The sequence below is a fragment of the Somniosus microcephalus genome, chromosome 19, assembly GCF_052327205.1.
Source record: "Somniosus microcephalus isolate GS21.2 chromosome 19, FLI_Smic_1.0, whole genome shotgun sequence".
Taxonomy (NCBI): domain Eukaryota; kingdom Metazoa; phylum Chordata; class Chondrichthyes; order Squaliformes; family Somniosidae; genus Somniosus; species Somniosus microcephalus.
Window position 1 is genome coordinate 25,481,226 of NC_141005.1, and position 17,432 is coordinate 25,498,657.

The 17,432-nt window shown below is 45.4% G+C and overlaps 1 protein-coding gene across 11 annotated transcripts in view; it reads left to right on the plus strand.

Annotated features, from left to right (window-relative positions):
* smtnb (smoothelin b) overlaps window positions 1-17,432 on the plus strand; it is a 382,571-nt gene that overhangs the window by 208,668 nt on the left and 156,471 nt on the right. For 9 of the 11 annotated variants that reach the window (XM_085961407.1, XM_085961413.1, XM_085961405.1 and 6 more), the window contains exon 6: window positions 14,841-14,937. In XM_085961407.1, coding sequence (XP_085817533.1) covers window positions 14,841-14,937 — 97 coding nt within the window. Of the gene's footprint in view, window positions 1-338; window positions 372-3,563; window positions 3,659-14,840; window positions 14,938-17,432 lie in introns of those variants that run through there. The other 2 variants (XM_085961414.1, XM_085961415.1) reach the window with 2 other exon arrangements.

Consider the following 17,432-nt stretch of genomic DNA (forward strand, 5'->3'; position numbering starts at 1 on the left):
TGAACTCACTAGTGCCAGATAGAGGCTTTTGGAATAAACTGGGAGACAGAATTATTTCACAGTGAAAGCCTCTGCAGGATTGGTTTCAACTCCGATAATTTGCTGCTGCTGTCATTCAAGGTAGGGACTGCACTGGGAAAGATGGTTGCACAGTGGTGGGAAGGTGGATCTGCACAATGAACGTCTGCAGAGTTCATTACTCTCCTGGGGAAAGTGCACGCCCTGGGGCTGAGCTCATTTAAACGAGCGATTAAGCATCCGTTTCCACAAAGTACTACCTTCCTGCAGCAGTGATACAGAAGCCGGAGTGTCCAAACTGCTACTACAGTCTGTCTGCTTCACAATCTGAGAAGATGGAAAAGCATTTAACAGTAAGTGAGGTGTAACTGAATTTTTTACTGTTAGTTAACACTTTCCAGCCTGATGCTTTCTTGCCAGGACAACCAGTTTGACACCCATTTCTTATTTTACTATTCCCAAATCTTTATCTATTGCAATTTTCTGTAAAATTAGAAAAAAATAGTGTTATCCTTGTATCACCCCACATTACACATCTTCTCCAATTGAAGGACAGTTTGTGGAACTTCTCTGTGATCTCTACAAGTGCTGCTCTGTAGCCGTCGAGTAGACAATGTGTGAGCCTAGCCTGGAGCAATTGTTCCCTTTCCCTCTCTGCGCTTGGCCTTTGCTTACTGTGGTGGGATGGTTGAGATCAAGTATTCACCATGCATAAACTCAAGTTCGCCACTCCATAAAGCTCCAAAATACTATGGCACCCCCGCATACGCTCAGTTGATGAACTGAATTGAATTGAATTTCCCAAGTTTTATAATGATGTCTGGTCTGTGTCAGCTCATGCACCTGGTGGTAAACTATTCACTTGCTCTTCCAGTGGCTAATGAATAAATGCACTGAATACTGAAGCTTCCGGATGTGTGGAGTACAGGGTCAGGCTCTGTTGTGTTGCCTTGTTTGGTTAAATAGCCTGCTGACACTCAGAGTGAGTTCATACATGAAATACGACTACTTGGGTTTGGTACTGGAGGGTGGCTGAGACCTGTGGAACTGTAGCACAGTATGAGTGCCTTCAGGGGAGGAGAAGAATAAAGGAGGGAAAATTGGAAAAAGATGTCTTGCCTGATATTTGTGCTGACTTAAACAGTTTTTTTCACACTTGGCTTATTTTAGTTTAATGTGAACCTGTCATGTGGCAGCTCATATCTGCAAGACGGGACAGAAAGGAAAGCCGTACATTTCACATAATTTCTACTTTGTGATTTGAAACACATAGATAGAGATTCACCACAAATATTATTTTATTACGTGTATTGTAAAAGGAACTTTACTGCTCATTCAGTTGTCTCTATTATAGTTCTAGGATGCACTTTATTTTTAGTTTGTCCTTTCGTTACCTTGCTGACAAGGGTCCGTGTTAGACTGTTTCAAGCTAAATGTGTTTAAGTAAACACATTAATAAAATGAGCTTTGATTTGAAAGGAACACGGGCTGGTCAAGTGACACAACACCTTGGTGCATTAGATAGGATTACATAGAAACACAGAAGATAGGAGCAGGAATAGGCCATTCGGCCCCTCGAGCCTGTTCTGCCATTTAATGAGATCATAGGATATACGGCACAGAAACAGGATATACGGCATAGAAACAGGCCATTCGGCCCAACCAGTCCATGTCGGCGTTTATGCTGCACTCGAGCCTCCTCCCGTCTTTCCTCATCTAAATCTATCAGCGTAACCCTATATTCCCTTCTCCCTCATATGCTTATCTAGCCTCCCCTTAAATGCATCTATACTTTTCGCTTCAACCACTCCCTGTGGTAGCGAGTTCCACATTCTCACCACTCTTTGGGTAAAGAAGTTTCTGAATTCCCTATTGGATTTCTTGGTGACTATCCTATATTGATGGCCTCTAGTTAGGCTCTTCCCCACAAGTGGAAACACTCTCTGTATCCACTCTATCAAAACCATTCTTAATTTTAAAGACCTCTATTAGGTCACCCTTTTTTCAAGAGAAAAGAGACCCAGCCTGTTCATCCTTTCCTGATATGTATACCCTCGCATTTCTGGTATCCTCCTTGTAAATCTTTTCTGCACCCTCTCCAGAGCCTCTATATCCTTTTTTTATAATATGGCGACCAGAACTGTACGCAGTACTCTAAGTGTGGTCTAACCAAGGTTCGATACAGGTTTAGCCTAACTTAACTAAAGCATTGAAGCTTTAGGACATGTGTTCTCAACGGTTTCTACGTGCGGTAAGCTCTTGGTTTTAGCTAGAATGCATAAAGGAGACACTAAATAGAAATGAGCCATTCTTCCAGAGGGAGGGTAAATGAGAAAATAATTAGCAATTTGGATATATTACTGCTAATTTGACTTATCTTTAGAACAATAGTGAAGGGTCTCCTCACTGCTCAATGTAGTACTGAACTATACAGACTAGTACATTTTAGGACTTTTACCAAAGATGTTTTCCTTGGGTTCAGCAACAAAAACCACCCCTGCAAGCACACCTTTGTTCCCTATAAACCAGAGTTTTCAGCTTACTCGATATATTATATTCCCTCGTGTGGTTTCCTTCACTTCAGAAAATGACAGAATGAACACTCTATTGGACCGTGGTTTAGGTTACAAACTACAAACGGATTTATTAATATTTCAGTTGAGATATTAAACTGAAGCCCCATCTGCCCTCTCAGGCATAAAAGATCCCATGACACTATTTCGAAGAAGAGTAGGGGAGTTCTCCCTGGGGTCCTGGCCAATATTTATCCCTCAATCAACATCTAAAACAGATGATCTGGCCATTTATTTCATTACTGTTTGTGGGACCTTGCTGTGCGCAAATTGACTACCGCATTTCCTACATTACAACAATGATTAGACCTCAAAAGTACTTAATTCGCTGTAAAGCGCTTTAGGACGTCCTGAGGTCATGAAAGGCGTTTACAGTAATATACAGATTTCAATATCCCTTCTCAGAATATAGAAAATAACAAACATTTGTGTATCTTGAACTAAAACTCAATATTAAGCTGAACCTGAAGCATAATCTTGCATGACGATTTGCTACTAACTTTCCATGGAGTCTCCTGTCTATCTGTTTCACTGATAGGTTTCGAAGATCCAGGTTGCCATATTTAACTAGGAGGTTGTGTTACCCCATTTAGCCACATCTTTTTTAAATTGGTTGGCTCTAACACAATTTATTTTTGTAAATGTAGGCATGGAATGGTTTATTTTCTAATACTACTATCATTTTCCTTATTGAGCAAACCAACACAAAAGCAGACTAACTAAAATTCTGACTGAAACAGAATTGATGTTGAGTTTTAATGAGTTCCAAAGAAACAAAACTCTACCAGTCTGGGCGGGTATTTACACACCAGCACCTGACAGGGCCACTGGTTTTAATCTGAGAAGGCGGCATGTTTTTCCACAGTGTTCTTCTGTTCAGTGAAGGACTCTGCTACTGATTGGCGGAGATATTCCTGGGGGCGGGGCGTGTTAAATGCTTTAGGTATTTTGAGTTTAAAGAAAAAGTTAGAACAGTGAAATCCAGAAGCGGGAGGAAGAATCAACAGTGAAAGAATTGCTATGGTAATATGAATGATCCCGTGCCTTGTGGCTGATTTCTAATTAAAGTAAGTTACTATTTTGTTTAAAAATAAGTTTAAGGTCAGGAACGATCATGGTTGGACTAGATTTAAGGCATAGGAATGAGAGTTTGGAAAGAAAGAGCTTGCATTTATATATCGCCTTTACAACCTCAGGATGTCCCAAAGTGTTTTACAGCAATGAATTACTTTTTTTTGAAGTGTAGTCACTGTTGTAATGTAGGGAATATGGTAGTCAATTTGCACACAGCAAGGTCCCACAAATAGCAATGAAATAAATGACCAGATAATCTGTTTTAGATATAGGTTGAGGGGTAAATATTGGCCACGACACCGGGAGAACGCCCCTGCTCTTCGAATGTTGCTATAAGATCTTTTACGTCCACCTGAGAGGGCAGACGGGGTCTCGGTTTAATATGTCATCCGAAAGATGGTACCTCCGACAGTGCAACACTGCCTTAGTACTGCACTGAAGTGCCAGCCTAGAATATCTGCTCAAGTTTCTGGAATGGGACTTGAACCCACAACTTTGCACTTGGATCAGATACTCATTTTATTAAAACGAATCTTATACAATACTGCAAATATATTGAAGTTAGATGCTAAAAATCTATTGTAGAGTGTCTCTATGAACAGGACTGTAACTAAAATGAAGTCAGTTTGATAAAAAGACTTGGCTGAATGGGATAGCACAATCTCCTAGTTAAATATGGGAACCTGGATTTTCCTCTGCTATACCACCCGAAATCGGGCAGTATGGCAGTAGAGGAGGAGGGAAAATGGGGTGGAGAAGCCTACCACCAACTCCTCACTCCTAAATCTTCCTCTGAAAACTTTCCTTCCCAACAGGGAACTCAGCTGCCTGAACCTTGACCAGTGATGGTGGGGGAGGGATGGGGGCTGGACACACCAGCTGATATCCGTACCTCCCCACTGAAGTACTGTCATCTCCAAATACTGGCAGAACAGGGATGGTGATATATGCTCGGCCAGTGCTGAGAAGCCAGCTGATGGTCCTATTAGAGGGAGAGGGTCTGGTAGTGGCCATCCCTCCCACTCTTCTACCCCTATATTTGCACCTGAAGAGGCTGCGGCTCAGAGAGAGCCTTGTGTTAAAGTTTTTACAAAAATCTTCAGGGTGCTTCTATCCCTTTTAACTATGCCACCTCCTGTATCTAGTGCTGCAGCAGATTTTCTGCCAAATTTTGCTCCCTGGCTGTAGCTGGCTCCCTCTGTGTGGTGGAGATATTGCCACCAGACTGCTATGCATCTGTAACATGAAAATAGGTCAGGGCAGCGGATGGAAGTCTGCTCGGAGGGAAATCCAGCCCAGCAATTGTTTAAATTGTTGAAAAAAATTATGTGGAAGTAGGAGTGCCTGGATAATGGAAACTAACTGAGTGTCTCTGTGAAAACCCTATATGTTGAAAGAATTTAGAATTACTCAAATGCAGATTTTTGAGAATAGCTGCTAACAGAAATGCTCAGTTCTGAACCTCAGACAACTAAATACTTCTACTGTATGGCTCTTTGACACTTTGTAGTAGCAACTTGCAGTTACAACCCTTGCCACACTGACATCCTTTACGGTTTTCACCCAAAAGAAATTCAAATAAAATCTAGCTGCATGGTACAAGTACATTTACTCCCACCCATAATGGACATTGAGGTGTTACTGTATGTGTTCGTAACACTTCCAACCCTTCAAGTTTGCTTGTAGGACAAGCAGCACATAACAGAGAGGATCAGACACAAACCGCAGAAGGGCCCGATAATACAAAACCCTTGAGCTCCTTCAAAGCAGCCACATTGGAATGCATTGATATGGAGAGCATGGAGAGAATGGGCTAAGGTGAAGTCTGAGGCCTTCCTCAAGCTTAAGACTAGCACCATCCTTTTCATTATGTTTCTACTCACTCACTACCCCCCTCACTCATTACCCCCCAGGCATACACTCATGAATAATGCCACATAACATGGTTTATTTGCATGTAAGCAAACATTTGTCATGCAACCAGCTTCGTAACAAATTCCTCTTGTTTTTCTATGTGTTCAAAAAAAAAGCAGCGCCATTCACTCCTTACAGCACAAACACCAACACAGGTACATCCACTTCAGCAGATCTTTGTAACCACCTCCAGCCCATCAACCCTCTAAGATCTCTGCGCTCATCCAATTTGGCCTCTTGTGCATCCCCAATTTTAATTGCTCCACCATTGGCAGTTGTGCCTTCAGCTCCCCTGGCCCTAAGCTCTGGAATTCCCTTCTTAAACCTCGCTACCTCTCACTCCTCCTTTAAGATGCTCCTTAAAGCCTACCTCTTTGACCAAGCTTTTGGTCACCTGTCCTAATATCTCCTTATGCGGCTCGGTGTTAAATTTTGTTTGATAATGCTCCTGGAAGCGCCTTGGGACGTTTTACTATGTTAAAGGTGCTATATAAATGCAAGCTGTTGTTGATTTAGGTAGTGAGTTTCTGGTGGGAGCAGTGGGTGAAACACTGAGTTCAAGTGAGCAGAGCCGGTGTAGTTGGCAGTGGAGGAGCAGAAACCTACTGGCCAGCTCATGTCCTGCTCAGTCTGTGGAGTCCTGGGATTCTGGCATCATGGGTCTTACATTTAAAAGAAGCATGCTATCTGAGCACCAGCATTTCTGCACTCATTAAAGGGTATGAAAATTACTTTGCACGCTCTGGTGGCGAGTATGGAGGAGTCCACCAGCCGCATCTTGTTACAACTGTGGTCCAGCATGGAGAATGTGGCAACCCCAGCTATCTGTAGCAGATCCCCCAGTGACAGTTGGAGTGTGTCTTATGAATGCTCAATTTGCTGCTATAAGGCCCTTGGATTCCACTCTGAAGAAGCCGTCTTGCCTGGTATCAACATGCCTGGGAATCAGATGCCAAACAATTATGCAAGTCCTCACTCTTCTCCTTGCTGACCGGAGGTGCGCTCCCATGCACTTCACTGGAGTGCCCATACGCAAGGGCATGGTTAGTGTAATCATGGATGAAGCTGCTGTGTCTCAGGACGATGCTTCATCCGGCCTTGCAGTAGCCCCCGTCACCCGCACCCCCCCTCCTTCCCCACCCCACTAAATGTGACAAAAAGCAAGCAGGATAACCAGGCAGCAGCAGACATGGCAGAACTAGATTAAGGGCCATCTAATGACTCAGCACATGAGGACCACCTATATCCTAAGAGGCACCAACTGACACCCATTGGCCAGAAACATCACTTCTGCCTGCCAGTGGGGGAGTATCTAGCAGGAACATAAGATTAAGAAGCAGAATGTGGTAAACATGCACCATCATCAAAGGGAAACCCTGGGGGAAACGCAATGACTGTGTATGCACTGAGCACTTGTAGGGAAATAACTTGGGTTTAATTTATAACCAAATTGTCCAGGGAGCTTTCTCTATGTTGCTGCAGATTAAGGTGCCAGCGAATGCCTTCTTTAATCTTGTACCAAGCAAAGCATAAGATGCAATGAATGTGCCCCTTATCAATGCAGCTTATCTTTAAGACTAGGTCTGAATGGACATAGGTAACATTGGGCAGTACGTCAACCTAAACATTGGGAGATTTGGTAGGCCGAGAACAGCCCTAATTACTATGCAGCATGTAAACAAAATGAATGAGTGGGAGTAAATGTGGATTTGCAACTAGAATGGAAAATTTTAACAGGGAAGTTTCCAGTGGAGATTGGATGGAAGTGTTTATTGCCCGCATTCCTGGTCCATGCATTCCTGAATCATGTCCGCGGAAACTGATACAACGAGGTGGAAAATTTCCCTGCCTGTCTGCATTCCAGCTGGAAAAGACTCACTTGGGGAGTGTATGTGGGTCCACCTTCAGCTAGTTGCAATTGAGATAGGTCGGAGTCAGCATCCTTTCCACACATGCGCGACATAAGTCAAGGGCATAGTACCAGGCAGACAAGCTGCTTTCATGGATTCAGAATTGTGATGAGCCAGGCGCAGAGAACACTATTCCAGCTAGCTGAAGCTGCAGTGCAGTTGACTTGTGTCTTGGAACAGTTGTACTCATCTGACTTCTGTTGTGGAGTGAGTCACTTAGAGGAGAAGATTTCAGCATTTGGCTCTCATATATACCTGCTTCTAGAACTTGGTGTTGGTTGCATTGTGCTTGGCTAACACAGTGGAATTTTTATGCTGCAAATGGTCTAAATCCTTATATTTGGCATGTTTCTAATAGTAGTTATATACATCTACCATCTAACTTTTGTACCATTTGGAATAGAGAAAGCTTTGTGAATAATATCATGATATCTATTTAAACTTATTTATTTTACGTGGGTGTCTTTATGCTAATCTGGAGCACATCATGCTTATATTGTAATAATGTTGAGCTTCTTAAAGAAATGGTTTATTCCATTCAGCCATTGTTAAGAGGAGATGGGGAACTGAAGAATGAATACCTGCAGCTTTTCTGTGCATGTATGAGTGCCTAGGGACTTGGTAGATTTTCCCATCTCCTTTCAGTCTAATGAGTTGTTGCACGCTGAGATCAAGAGGTCAAAAAGAAGCCCATTGTCAACCTAAGGCAGGCCTGCATATTTAAATGGCGTGCATAGCAACAGGCTATGCTGGTCTCCAGCATACTGAGTCTTCACACTTAATTTATTTAAATCTCTCTGGGGTTTTTGCCCCTATTCTTGCCCCTTTTGGCCTCCAGGTTAAACTAAAAATGGACTATAAAAAACACAATAAAAAGGGTAACTTCAAGTTTCATCAGAACTGCTGAGAATTGATGATACTTCCATTGAAAGACAAACTAAACTTTCTCTTTCCCTATCTAAAAGAACCTGTGCTGAATGTTCATCATAACCAATGATGAGAATGTATCTGTGCAGTGGAGAAGTAATTATTTTTTCCTCTTCTGTCACTTTTCTACCCTCTCTCCTGCTGTCCCTGCTGGGGTACAGTTCCATGGAACCAATCACCCTCTGTTACCTCACACAGGTTCCCAGCCTTCGTGTGAGTCTGGACAGTGAGTGTCAGCACACTGTTCAACCTTGGATGGAGTATTACAGACAACTGTGATCCTATCCTCATCTGAGCTGGATTTTTCGCTTTGGTGGAATCAGAGTGAAGTCGGTGGGTGGGCTCTGCATCCACCCAACTTGGTCATCACTAACTCCAGCAAATTTTCTGAGCTTAATTTAAATAATTTTGACAGACTCACTGTGGGATTCCTGTTTGCACTGGGAAACCCACCTTGGGGTCAAGAGAAGGAAAATGGCTGTTGTGGACAGGGTGTAAATATCCCTCTGATCAATTGCACTCATTAACGGGGCTGGTTCAAATTTAAAACCCTTCTCGCATGCCATATCAACACTGGACACTATGGAAATTAAGGTGGTGTATGATGTATTTGAATACTCCCCCCTTTATTTGGGTGGACACACTCGATAGCTGTCGTCACTTCCAGCAGAAAATCCCAGGGTGGCAAATGGGAGGGAGCGAGCAGAACAGCTGATCGGCTCATTTCTTGCCACACAGCTAAACATGAATAGGAAGGTAGATGAAGAAAAGTGGATACAACTGCTGGAGGGGAAGGAAGACTTGGATGGAGAGAGTGCATGAAAATCGTAGGGGTTTGAAGTTGTTTGATGGGTATACCACTGTAATGCAGACAAGGATGGCATCACAAGGGAGGGCAATCACGACACCAGGGAGCAGGTGTTTAGGAACAGCGGGGGCTCAATTCGGTTGATTTGCACTTCCCGTTAGAAATTCAGCGGGAGGTTAGCGGCTGCGTCCCGCTCGCACCCCGGCTGTAATATTGGGTGGCGCCCCCCCGACTTACCGCCGGACGCTATGTCCGTCGGGGCATGGGGGGCCTACCTGCGGCCGGGGTGGCGCTCGTTAAAGGGGAGGTGGCGGGCGGCCATTTTTGTTGCTGGCCACCTGCCAGCACCTGCCCCCGTTGCTGTCCCCGGCCCCCGTGAAGCCCCCCCGCGGGGTGCCGGCTGCTCTCCGTGAGCCCGGCACTCCCGATCCCTGGTGGCCCGGCTGGACGCCGGGATGCACTGCACCAGGCCCCTCCCCTTTAAGAAGGCCGTCGCACCGCGGTTTTGGCTTTCAGCGCCCCAAGAGGGACACAGGACACTTCCAGTAGCGCCCCTCCTCTCTCTCGGGGCGCTACCTGGGAAAATCGGCCGCGGGAGCGCTAACTTTTTCGGGGCGCTAAAATTAGCGCCCTGTCGCTACCGAATTTTTACCCCAACTACTTTAAAAATGTATGTTACTGCTTCTTATTTTATTTGATAAAGATTGTTTGACAGTGTTATTCTGCAACCTTTCTATGATAAGAAGGATCATGTGAAGGTATAGAATAGAACCAATGGCTAAAACAATCTTAAGAATAAGGATTCTCTCTTTGTTGTCATAGTCAGAGAGTCATAACGGCACAGAAGGAGGCCGTTCGGCCCATCGATTCCGTGCCGGCTCTCTGTAGAGAAATCCAGTTAGTCCCATTCCCCCACTCTATCCCCGTAGCCCTGCAAGTTTATTTCCCTCAAGTGCCTATCCAGTCTCCCGTTAAAAACATTGAGGGGTCGATTTTCATTGACCCGTGGAGTCGGGATTGGAGGCATGCGGGGGGTTAAAGTCCCGAATTTGGGGGTCCCGACACCATCCCGCCCCCAACCCGCCTCCATGTAAGTTTCAAAGGAGGCGGGTACCCGCCCTGCACTTGGACCCGCCTACCCGAGGCGGGAAGGGATTAGTGCCAATTAACTGCCTGTTAACAGGTAGTAAACAGGCAGTTTTTAGCCTAATCCCTATTTTAAAGCTTGAAGTGTGGGATTCCCGATGGCTCCAAACCATGCCAAGTTAGAGGAGTCGGGCCGTCGGGTTGAAGGACTTGGAGGGGTCGAGATGTCGGTGTTCAGGTGAGTGATGGGTGCATGAGTGCAAAGGTAAGTGTGTTTGGTGTGTCTAAAGTGTGTAAAGAAGTTTAAATTACCTGTACTTACCTTACTGTTTACATGCCGGACACACTGGGCACACTGAGATGTATCTGGATATCAGGGCAAATGAAGACACACTGAGGACTTAAAGAGTTAGGTCTTACCTATGAGAACAGTCTGAAACATGAAAGCCAAAGATTCGAAAGTAAAAAGGATAAATGAAACCCAAAAATGTAACACATAAGAGCTTTAAAAAGAGTACAGTGAAGATTTACTAGAATGATGCCAAGAATGGTTATGAAGAAAGGCTTGAAAAAATTGGGGGCTAGAAATTGGGCTCCTTTGCGCCTCCCATTAGTGCCTCTGGGGGGGCGCAAATGGGTTTGCGACCGGGTGCAGCAATATCAACAGCTCCCGCTAAATTCGGCGGGAGTTTTGCGGCGGCGGTAAGACGTTGCCCTCCCAATCTCCTGTGTCCGGAGATCATGACATCATTCCCATGCACAGTGCCTCGGTAGCACCCCGGATGAAAAATTCCCTCTTGCCCCCTGCTTGTGCGCCTGCCGTTAACAACGTCAGGTAGAGGAGGCGGCTTTCAGTCGGATGTCCGCTGGATGAGCACTATTTAAAGGCGTCCACATCCGGATTAGTTTTCGTCGGCCAACACTGCTGCGTTGTTAGTTTCACATAGGCAAAGAGGCCTTTTGAACGATTTGAGCGTTTTGCATTTTAACGAGTGTTCTGGCACATAAAGATTCTTCAGTTTCATTGAGGGGAGATTTGAAAGTGCAATATTTAGATCCTTTTATGGGGGCTGTACTGGCACTGGAGCTCACCCTCCAGCGTCAACGTCGGAGGCAACTGAGGCACAGAGAAAGAGTGCAAAATGTGGCCAAAGGTAGGAGGGCCAACAGGGCTTGCAACAGGAGGCCTTACCCACCCAAGGTATTCCGGCAGCAGTTCTCCTACATGAATTTCACTGAGGACCAGTGTGTTAGAAGGCGCGCTTCAGCAAGGATGTGATCACAGAGCTCTGCCACCTCCTGCAGCCAGACCTCGAGCCTCAGATCAGGACCACCACGGCTCTCTCAGTGGCAGTCAAGGTCACTATCGCCCTCAATTTCTATGCCAGTGGATCATTCCAGTGTGTGACAGGCGACATCTCCAACATCTCCCAGTCTGACGTCCATTGCTTCATCCGCCAGGTTACAGATGGTCTGTACAGAAGGTGAAGGGACTACATTTCCTTCCCCAGGACCAGAGAGAAGCAGCACAAGTGTGCATGTGGCTTTGCCAGGATAGCGAGCTTCCCCATGACTGCACCCACGTCGCTTTGTGGGCACCTCATAACAATCCTGAGATAATCTGTAACCGCAAAGGCTGCCACTCAATTAATGTGCAGTTGGTGTGCGACCACACATGGCGAATCCTGACCGTCAATGCCCGCTATCCTGGCAGCAGCCACAATGCCTTCATCCTGTGCCAGACTGGTGTGCCAGCTCTATTCCAGCCACCATATCAAGCTTGCAGATGGCTGCTGGGAGACAAGGGCTATCCGCTCTCCACCTGGCTCCTCTCCGCAACCCCAACACTCCTGGCCAGCACTCATACAATGAGAGCAGTGCTGCCATCAGGAACATCATTGCACAGACCATCAGAGTGCTCAAGCAACGGTTCCGCTGCCTTGACCGCTCGGGAGGAGCCCTCCAGTACTCGGCTGAGCGGGTGTCACTTTTCGTCGTCGTCTGCTGCATGCTCCACAACTTGGCCATTATGAGGGCACAGCCATTGCCACCAGGCATAACTCCACCACCTCAGGAGGTCGAGGATGAGGAGGAGGAGGAAGAAGAGGAGCAGGAGGACGAACAGCAGCGATGGAGGAGGCAGCCACTCAATCGGCATTCTGCAAGGTCGGTCCATGACCACTTCATCAGACTTCGTTTCCAGTGACTTCGAGTCCTCTTTCCGGTTGCTGAGCACGTCGCCATCATTCCATCACTTTGTGATTCCGTACCACACCCCAAAACTGAAATGAGACACAGCACCAAATCTGCAACATTCCAGTAGTAAATTTATCAAAAACCATTAACCACATATATACAACAATAATTACCCTTGTGCAAACCCTTGCCTCCCCTCTTTACAGTCCCCTTTCCTAATCTAGTGCTCCTACGTAGTGTCTCCCCAGTGGCTGCAGCAGAGCTAGTGGAAGGCTGCTGAATGTCGGTGCCAGAGACTACAGGTGGCCTTGCAGAATGCTGTCTACCAGTTCTGGGCCTGGAAGGCCCGGCTGTACACTGCACCACCTCAGGCTGGGCGGTGGCAGTCTGGGCTGGCTGGATGACAGGCAGCGACAAGTGCAATGGTGGAGTGGCAGTGGTGGGATCAGGAATGCTGTCATCCTGAGAGGACAGCAAGTTCCTGCTCCACTGACCCACTCCCACTCCACCGGGGCAGCACCTCAGCATCCCTACCAATCTGCTGGATCACAGATTGCTGGCCTGCTGCGACACCGTGAGATCCCAGTGGGCTGTGGTGGACCCAGCGACAATGGCAGCAGTCAGAACTTTCGTGGCATCAAACTGAGAATGCACGAGAGCAGTCTGAGACTCGATGACAGCAACCATTGACTCCATTACTGCACTAAGACATTGCGTCGCTTCCGCCTGTGCTGCAGTGGAAGCTGCCACATCGCCCATGACACGTGTCATGAGGTCTGGTAAATCTGACTTCCTTATCTTGGCTGCAGAATTGTAGACCCAGTTTTTCATAGATCTGTAATCCTGCCCCCTAGTAAAAAAGGAGCTGATTTAGTAATAAGCACTGTAACATGCATACTGCAGCTGACAGCATGCATGAGATGTAGTTGTGAAATTTTCCCTTTCAGATGAGATGGTGGACTGCATGAGGCATCGCATCTCGTCATTTGGGTGAGAATGATAAAGTGGATGCAAATAGCTACCTGCTCTACAGCGTGTTTTATAAGGCTGCGAGTTACTGATAAAATCCATGTTTCAGTTTATGAAAATTTTACTGCATCAGATGTTTAACCTTTTTGAGTATGAATGCCCTTTGCTGCAGGTATTGGGCCTCTGCCTAGGAGTCTCTGCCAGCAAATAAGCTGTACATTAAGTTTTTCCAATTAGAAATTTGTGGCAGTAGTGTTTCTTTTCCTTATATCTCACTCTTCGTACATCAAAATAAATGCAGCCTCCTCTAGCTGATAGGACATTGATATTAGTGGTGGAGGAGGAAGATACTGTTATTGTGTAACCTGCTGACGGGAAGTATATTTAGAGGGATGAGTGAGCCAACTCACTTACTCTTCCGCCCTCTCCATCCCCGCCCCCGCACGAGACAGAATGCTTTGCTCTCACAATGTTTCCTAGCTGAGAGTGCGGAGAATGTGATATCTGTGAATCTTTGTCCATTTGAGCTGTACATAGTGAGAAGCTATAACTTCTTGTAGCCAGGATGTGGAGAGACACAGTGGTAAATCCCTATCCTTGGTGAGATCTGAATAGTGAGGTGTTGTAAATTTTGTTAGATTTGGAGGATGCCACTGTTAAATTTCGTTCCTGCTTTGTATAAATACAAGTTCTTTCTTTAGAGGAGGCAGTGAGATGCAGTTAATCCCTGTTGTGGGTGGGATGGCATGTATGTTAATGTCTTTTTGATAGTTGTATTCTTGACCTCAATGAATGACCTGATGGCTAGATGCAATCCGTATAACGTTTAGGAAGAATTTTAGCAGCACGACTTCATCCAGAATCTGATGAATGCATATTACTGAACGGAGTGGATCAAATAGATATCCTGTTGATAGGACTTTGTTCTGGTATATCAGCGCTCTGTTATGATTGCCTTTACCTTCAGTGTTTTTTCTGTAACTAATTTTTGGTAGAGAAAGAAGAGTAAGTACTAAATTGTAAAACTCAAGCTGAAGAACACTTTATTCCCTGACTGCTACTCGTAAATAAACCGCAATTGTGATGCTGTACGTTACAGTGCATAAGGGGACATTCAGGACTGTTGCATTCATAAGAATTGATGTAATATACATTAATTTTCACCTTTTTACAGCACTTGAGGGAGGGGAACTGACGCATGAAAGTAATTATGAAAAGAGTGACAATTATGAACGGTTCATTATGAATTCAGCTGGACAAATGTACAATCGCAGAAATCAATGTTTCATAACCTGGCTGACTTTCTATTTTTGATCCCTTTTCATATGAACAAAGTACTTACTGACTAAAACCTGTTGTTTTCAGGTAGGAGAGGCTGAGGATTTGGAGCAGAAACAAAAGATCCGAGCACAAATCCAAGAACTTCGGAACCAGAGGAACAGCAGCCAGAGTGAGCCTGCTGGTACGTACTGAGACTACTTGGCAATTCTTTTTTTTTAAAAAGAAACAATTTTGAGAGGATTGTATGACTTAAAAAGCAATTAGCTGTGCTGTAGATTGGGATAATTCCAGTCAAGAAACTGTCTTCTTTATTGGATTAAAAGCCGCTTTGTCCTTTATTGTGTGTGCCCTATACTCAGCTCTAGCAAACCGTGCCAAAAGATATTAAATAATTAAAGTTGATATTGTTTGTTTGACAATCAGAAAAAAAGGCCCATTGTTGGGGACATGTGTATTGACACACTAAAAGGTTGTTTCAGTGAGCCTTAGCTTCATTAATTTCCTGCTGTCTGACAAATCAGGTTTGGTTCCAATTAAGAGATGAGTCCTCTTTACTTTAAACAGCTGTACTACATCTTGTATGTTTTATGCATCGTGTGACCTACAATCTTTTAAAATTGAATATTGGGTTGAACTAATTACAGTCCTACCCGTTAATGTCAATTTTATCGACATAAGCGGATTGCAGGTTTTTTGAAGTGAGACGCTGTAGCTTATTTGTTCCAGTCATGTTCTTTACCCCCAGTACACGGTTGGCCCTTGATGCAGTAAATTTTGTCCCAAGGTGCAGTTAAACAAGGCTGGCATGTCCACGTTATAAATATGGTCTCCCACTGAACAGCGAAACAACGGGAGCCATGGGACCATTAGATGCATCATAGAGCAGACCATTGGGCTGCTCAAACAACAATTTTGTACCTGGACAGATCTGGGGGCTTTTCATGTAAAGCCCATAGAGAGTCTCCCGGACTGTGGTTGTCTGCTACATTCTGCACAACTCTGTTGTTCAATGGGGACAACACATGGAATCTGTACAGCACATAGACCTTCCACAATCTGTTGAGGAAGACTCCGGTGATGGCAAGGATGGAGCGGAAGCTGAAGGACAACAGCAGCAGTTTTCTTTTGAACGTTGGCATTTCTCTCCTCCTCAGCAGAGCTAGAAGCCGAGTTTGTCCTCCAGCGAGCCGCGTCCTGGGCTGCACTTTCCACCTGTCCAGCTCCTGCTCACTTGTGCTCTGTGATTCTTCACATACAGACCCCTCTAACCTGCTATCTATTCCACCTTGGTCCCAATTTCTGTGGTAGTGCTTGAGAGAAATGATTCTCCTCCTCCTGGTCATGTTCTGCAGATGGACCTAGAAAAGCGGGTGAGGGACAAGGGTCAGCATACATGGAAAGGGAAAGCAATAGCAGATGATTGTCAGCATTATGCAGCATCAGGTTGTCATGCAGCATCAGGTTGTCACGCCGCATGTATGTGTGAAAATACAATATAAAAAAACACTTGTAGAATGGAGCAGCGATGAAGCCATTGGAGGGGTCAGGAGGGTCATTACACCTCCAATCATTTTGAGGTCAGCCAACACGGCTTTGGGGGACCGCCTCCATTTCGCTCCCAGGAATCTCACCCACCTTTGGCCTCCAGGTTTAACCTACAAATCTGTGTGGTTCCTGGCTCGACCCTCAGACTCGGTAAGTTGGCATTCCCCGTTCCAAGTTCGATCCTTTTCCTGCCTAGTCGGCCAAATCCGAGTTCAACCCCTCCAGCCGACCAAACCTAGCTCCGCCAATGGCATGGAGGGATTGCAGCTCAATGATATAGTGAACAGCAACAAGGGAAAGAAAGATGAGGTTCAGAAGAAAGCAGAGGATGAAGAGGTAAATAATTAGAGAGCTAGCAGAACACACACAAGACTTACGACAAGTACTAGCAGCCTAGTGAGTGGTTTTATTTTTCAACTCCTCAGGACAGGTAGGTAACTCTTGCCCCAGCTCGTTGTCAAGTGAAACCCTGTTTCTAACTAATGATTGTAGCTGAGTAAAATAATTGCAGCATTTTTTGAAGTTTAATATAGACATTTAAAAAAATTTGTATTGATAGATTGAAAATATCTGCATGTCTGTTTAGAAATATTGGGGGAGAAATTCAACTCACCACCATCCATTTTGCATCTAAAAACAGGCTATCATGAGTTGAAAATTGGGAAAGCACCTCAGTTATCCCACTGTTCCCCAAGGCACACCTGATTCCATATTCAGGCAGGCCTGTAAAGTTGCAAGTAGCTTGCCTGCCTGAAACGGGTGTAAGGCTGCTTTTCCATGCAAATTGGAGTCCTACGCAAATTGGTTGTAGGACGCTGATGCAAAATTTAGGTGCAAATGGGCGGCGCTTGTGTTGTGCAAGCTCCGCTTGGTTAGGCCGCTCAAACCTAGTACAAATAACGTTTTTTGAAGGGACCAATGAAGGCCACTCAACTTTTTAAAGGTTATACTTCTATGGAGCCGGAAGGAGCAGGAGCGCACCAGCCTGGCTTCACAAAAACACTGCGGCTGGTAGCAGCTCAGGTTTGCTGTCCCCCCTTTGGCTTTGCATCCTCCTCCTCCTCATCCCAGGACCTACACACGGGTCAGCTTGGCATTGGAGCTGGCCAGAATTTGTCAAGCCACATCTGC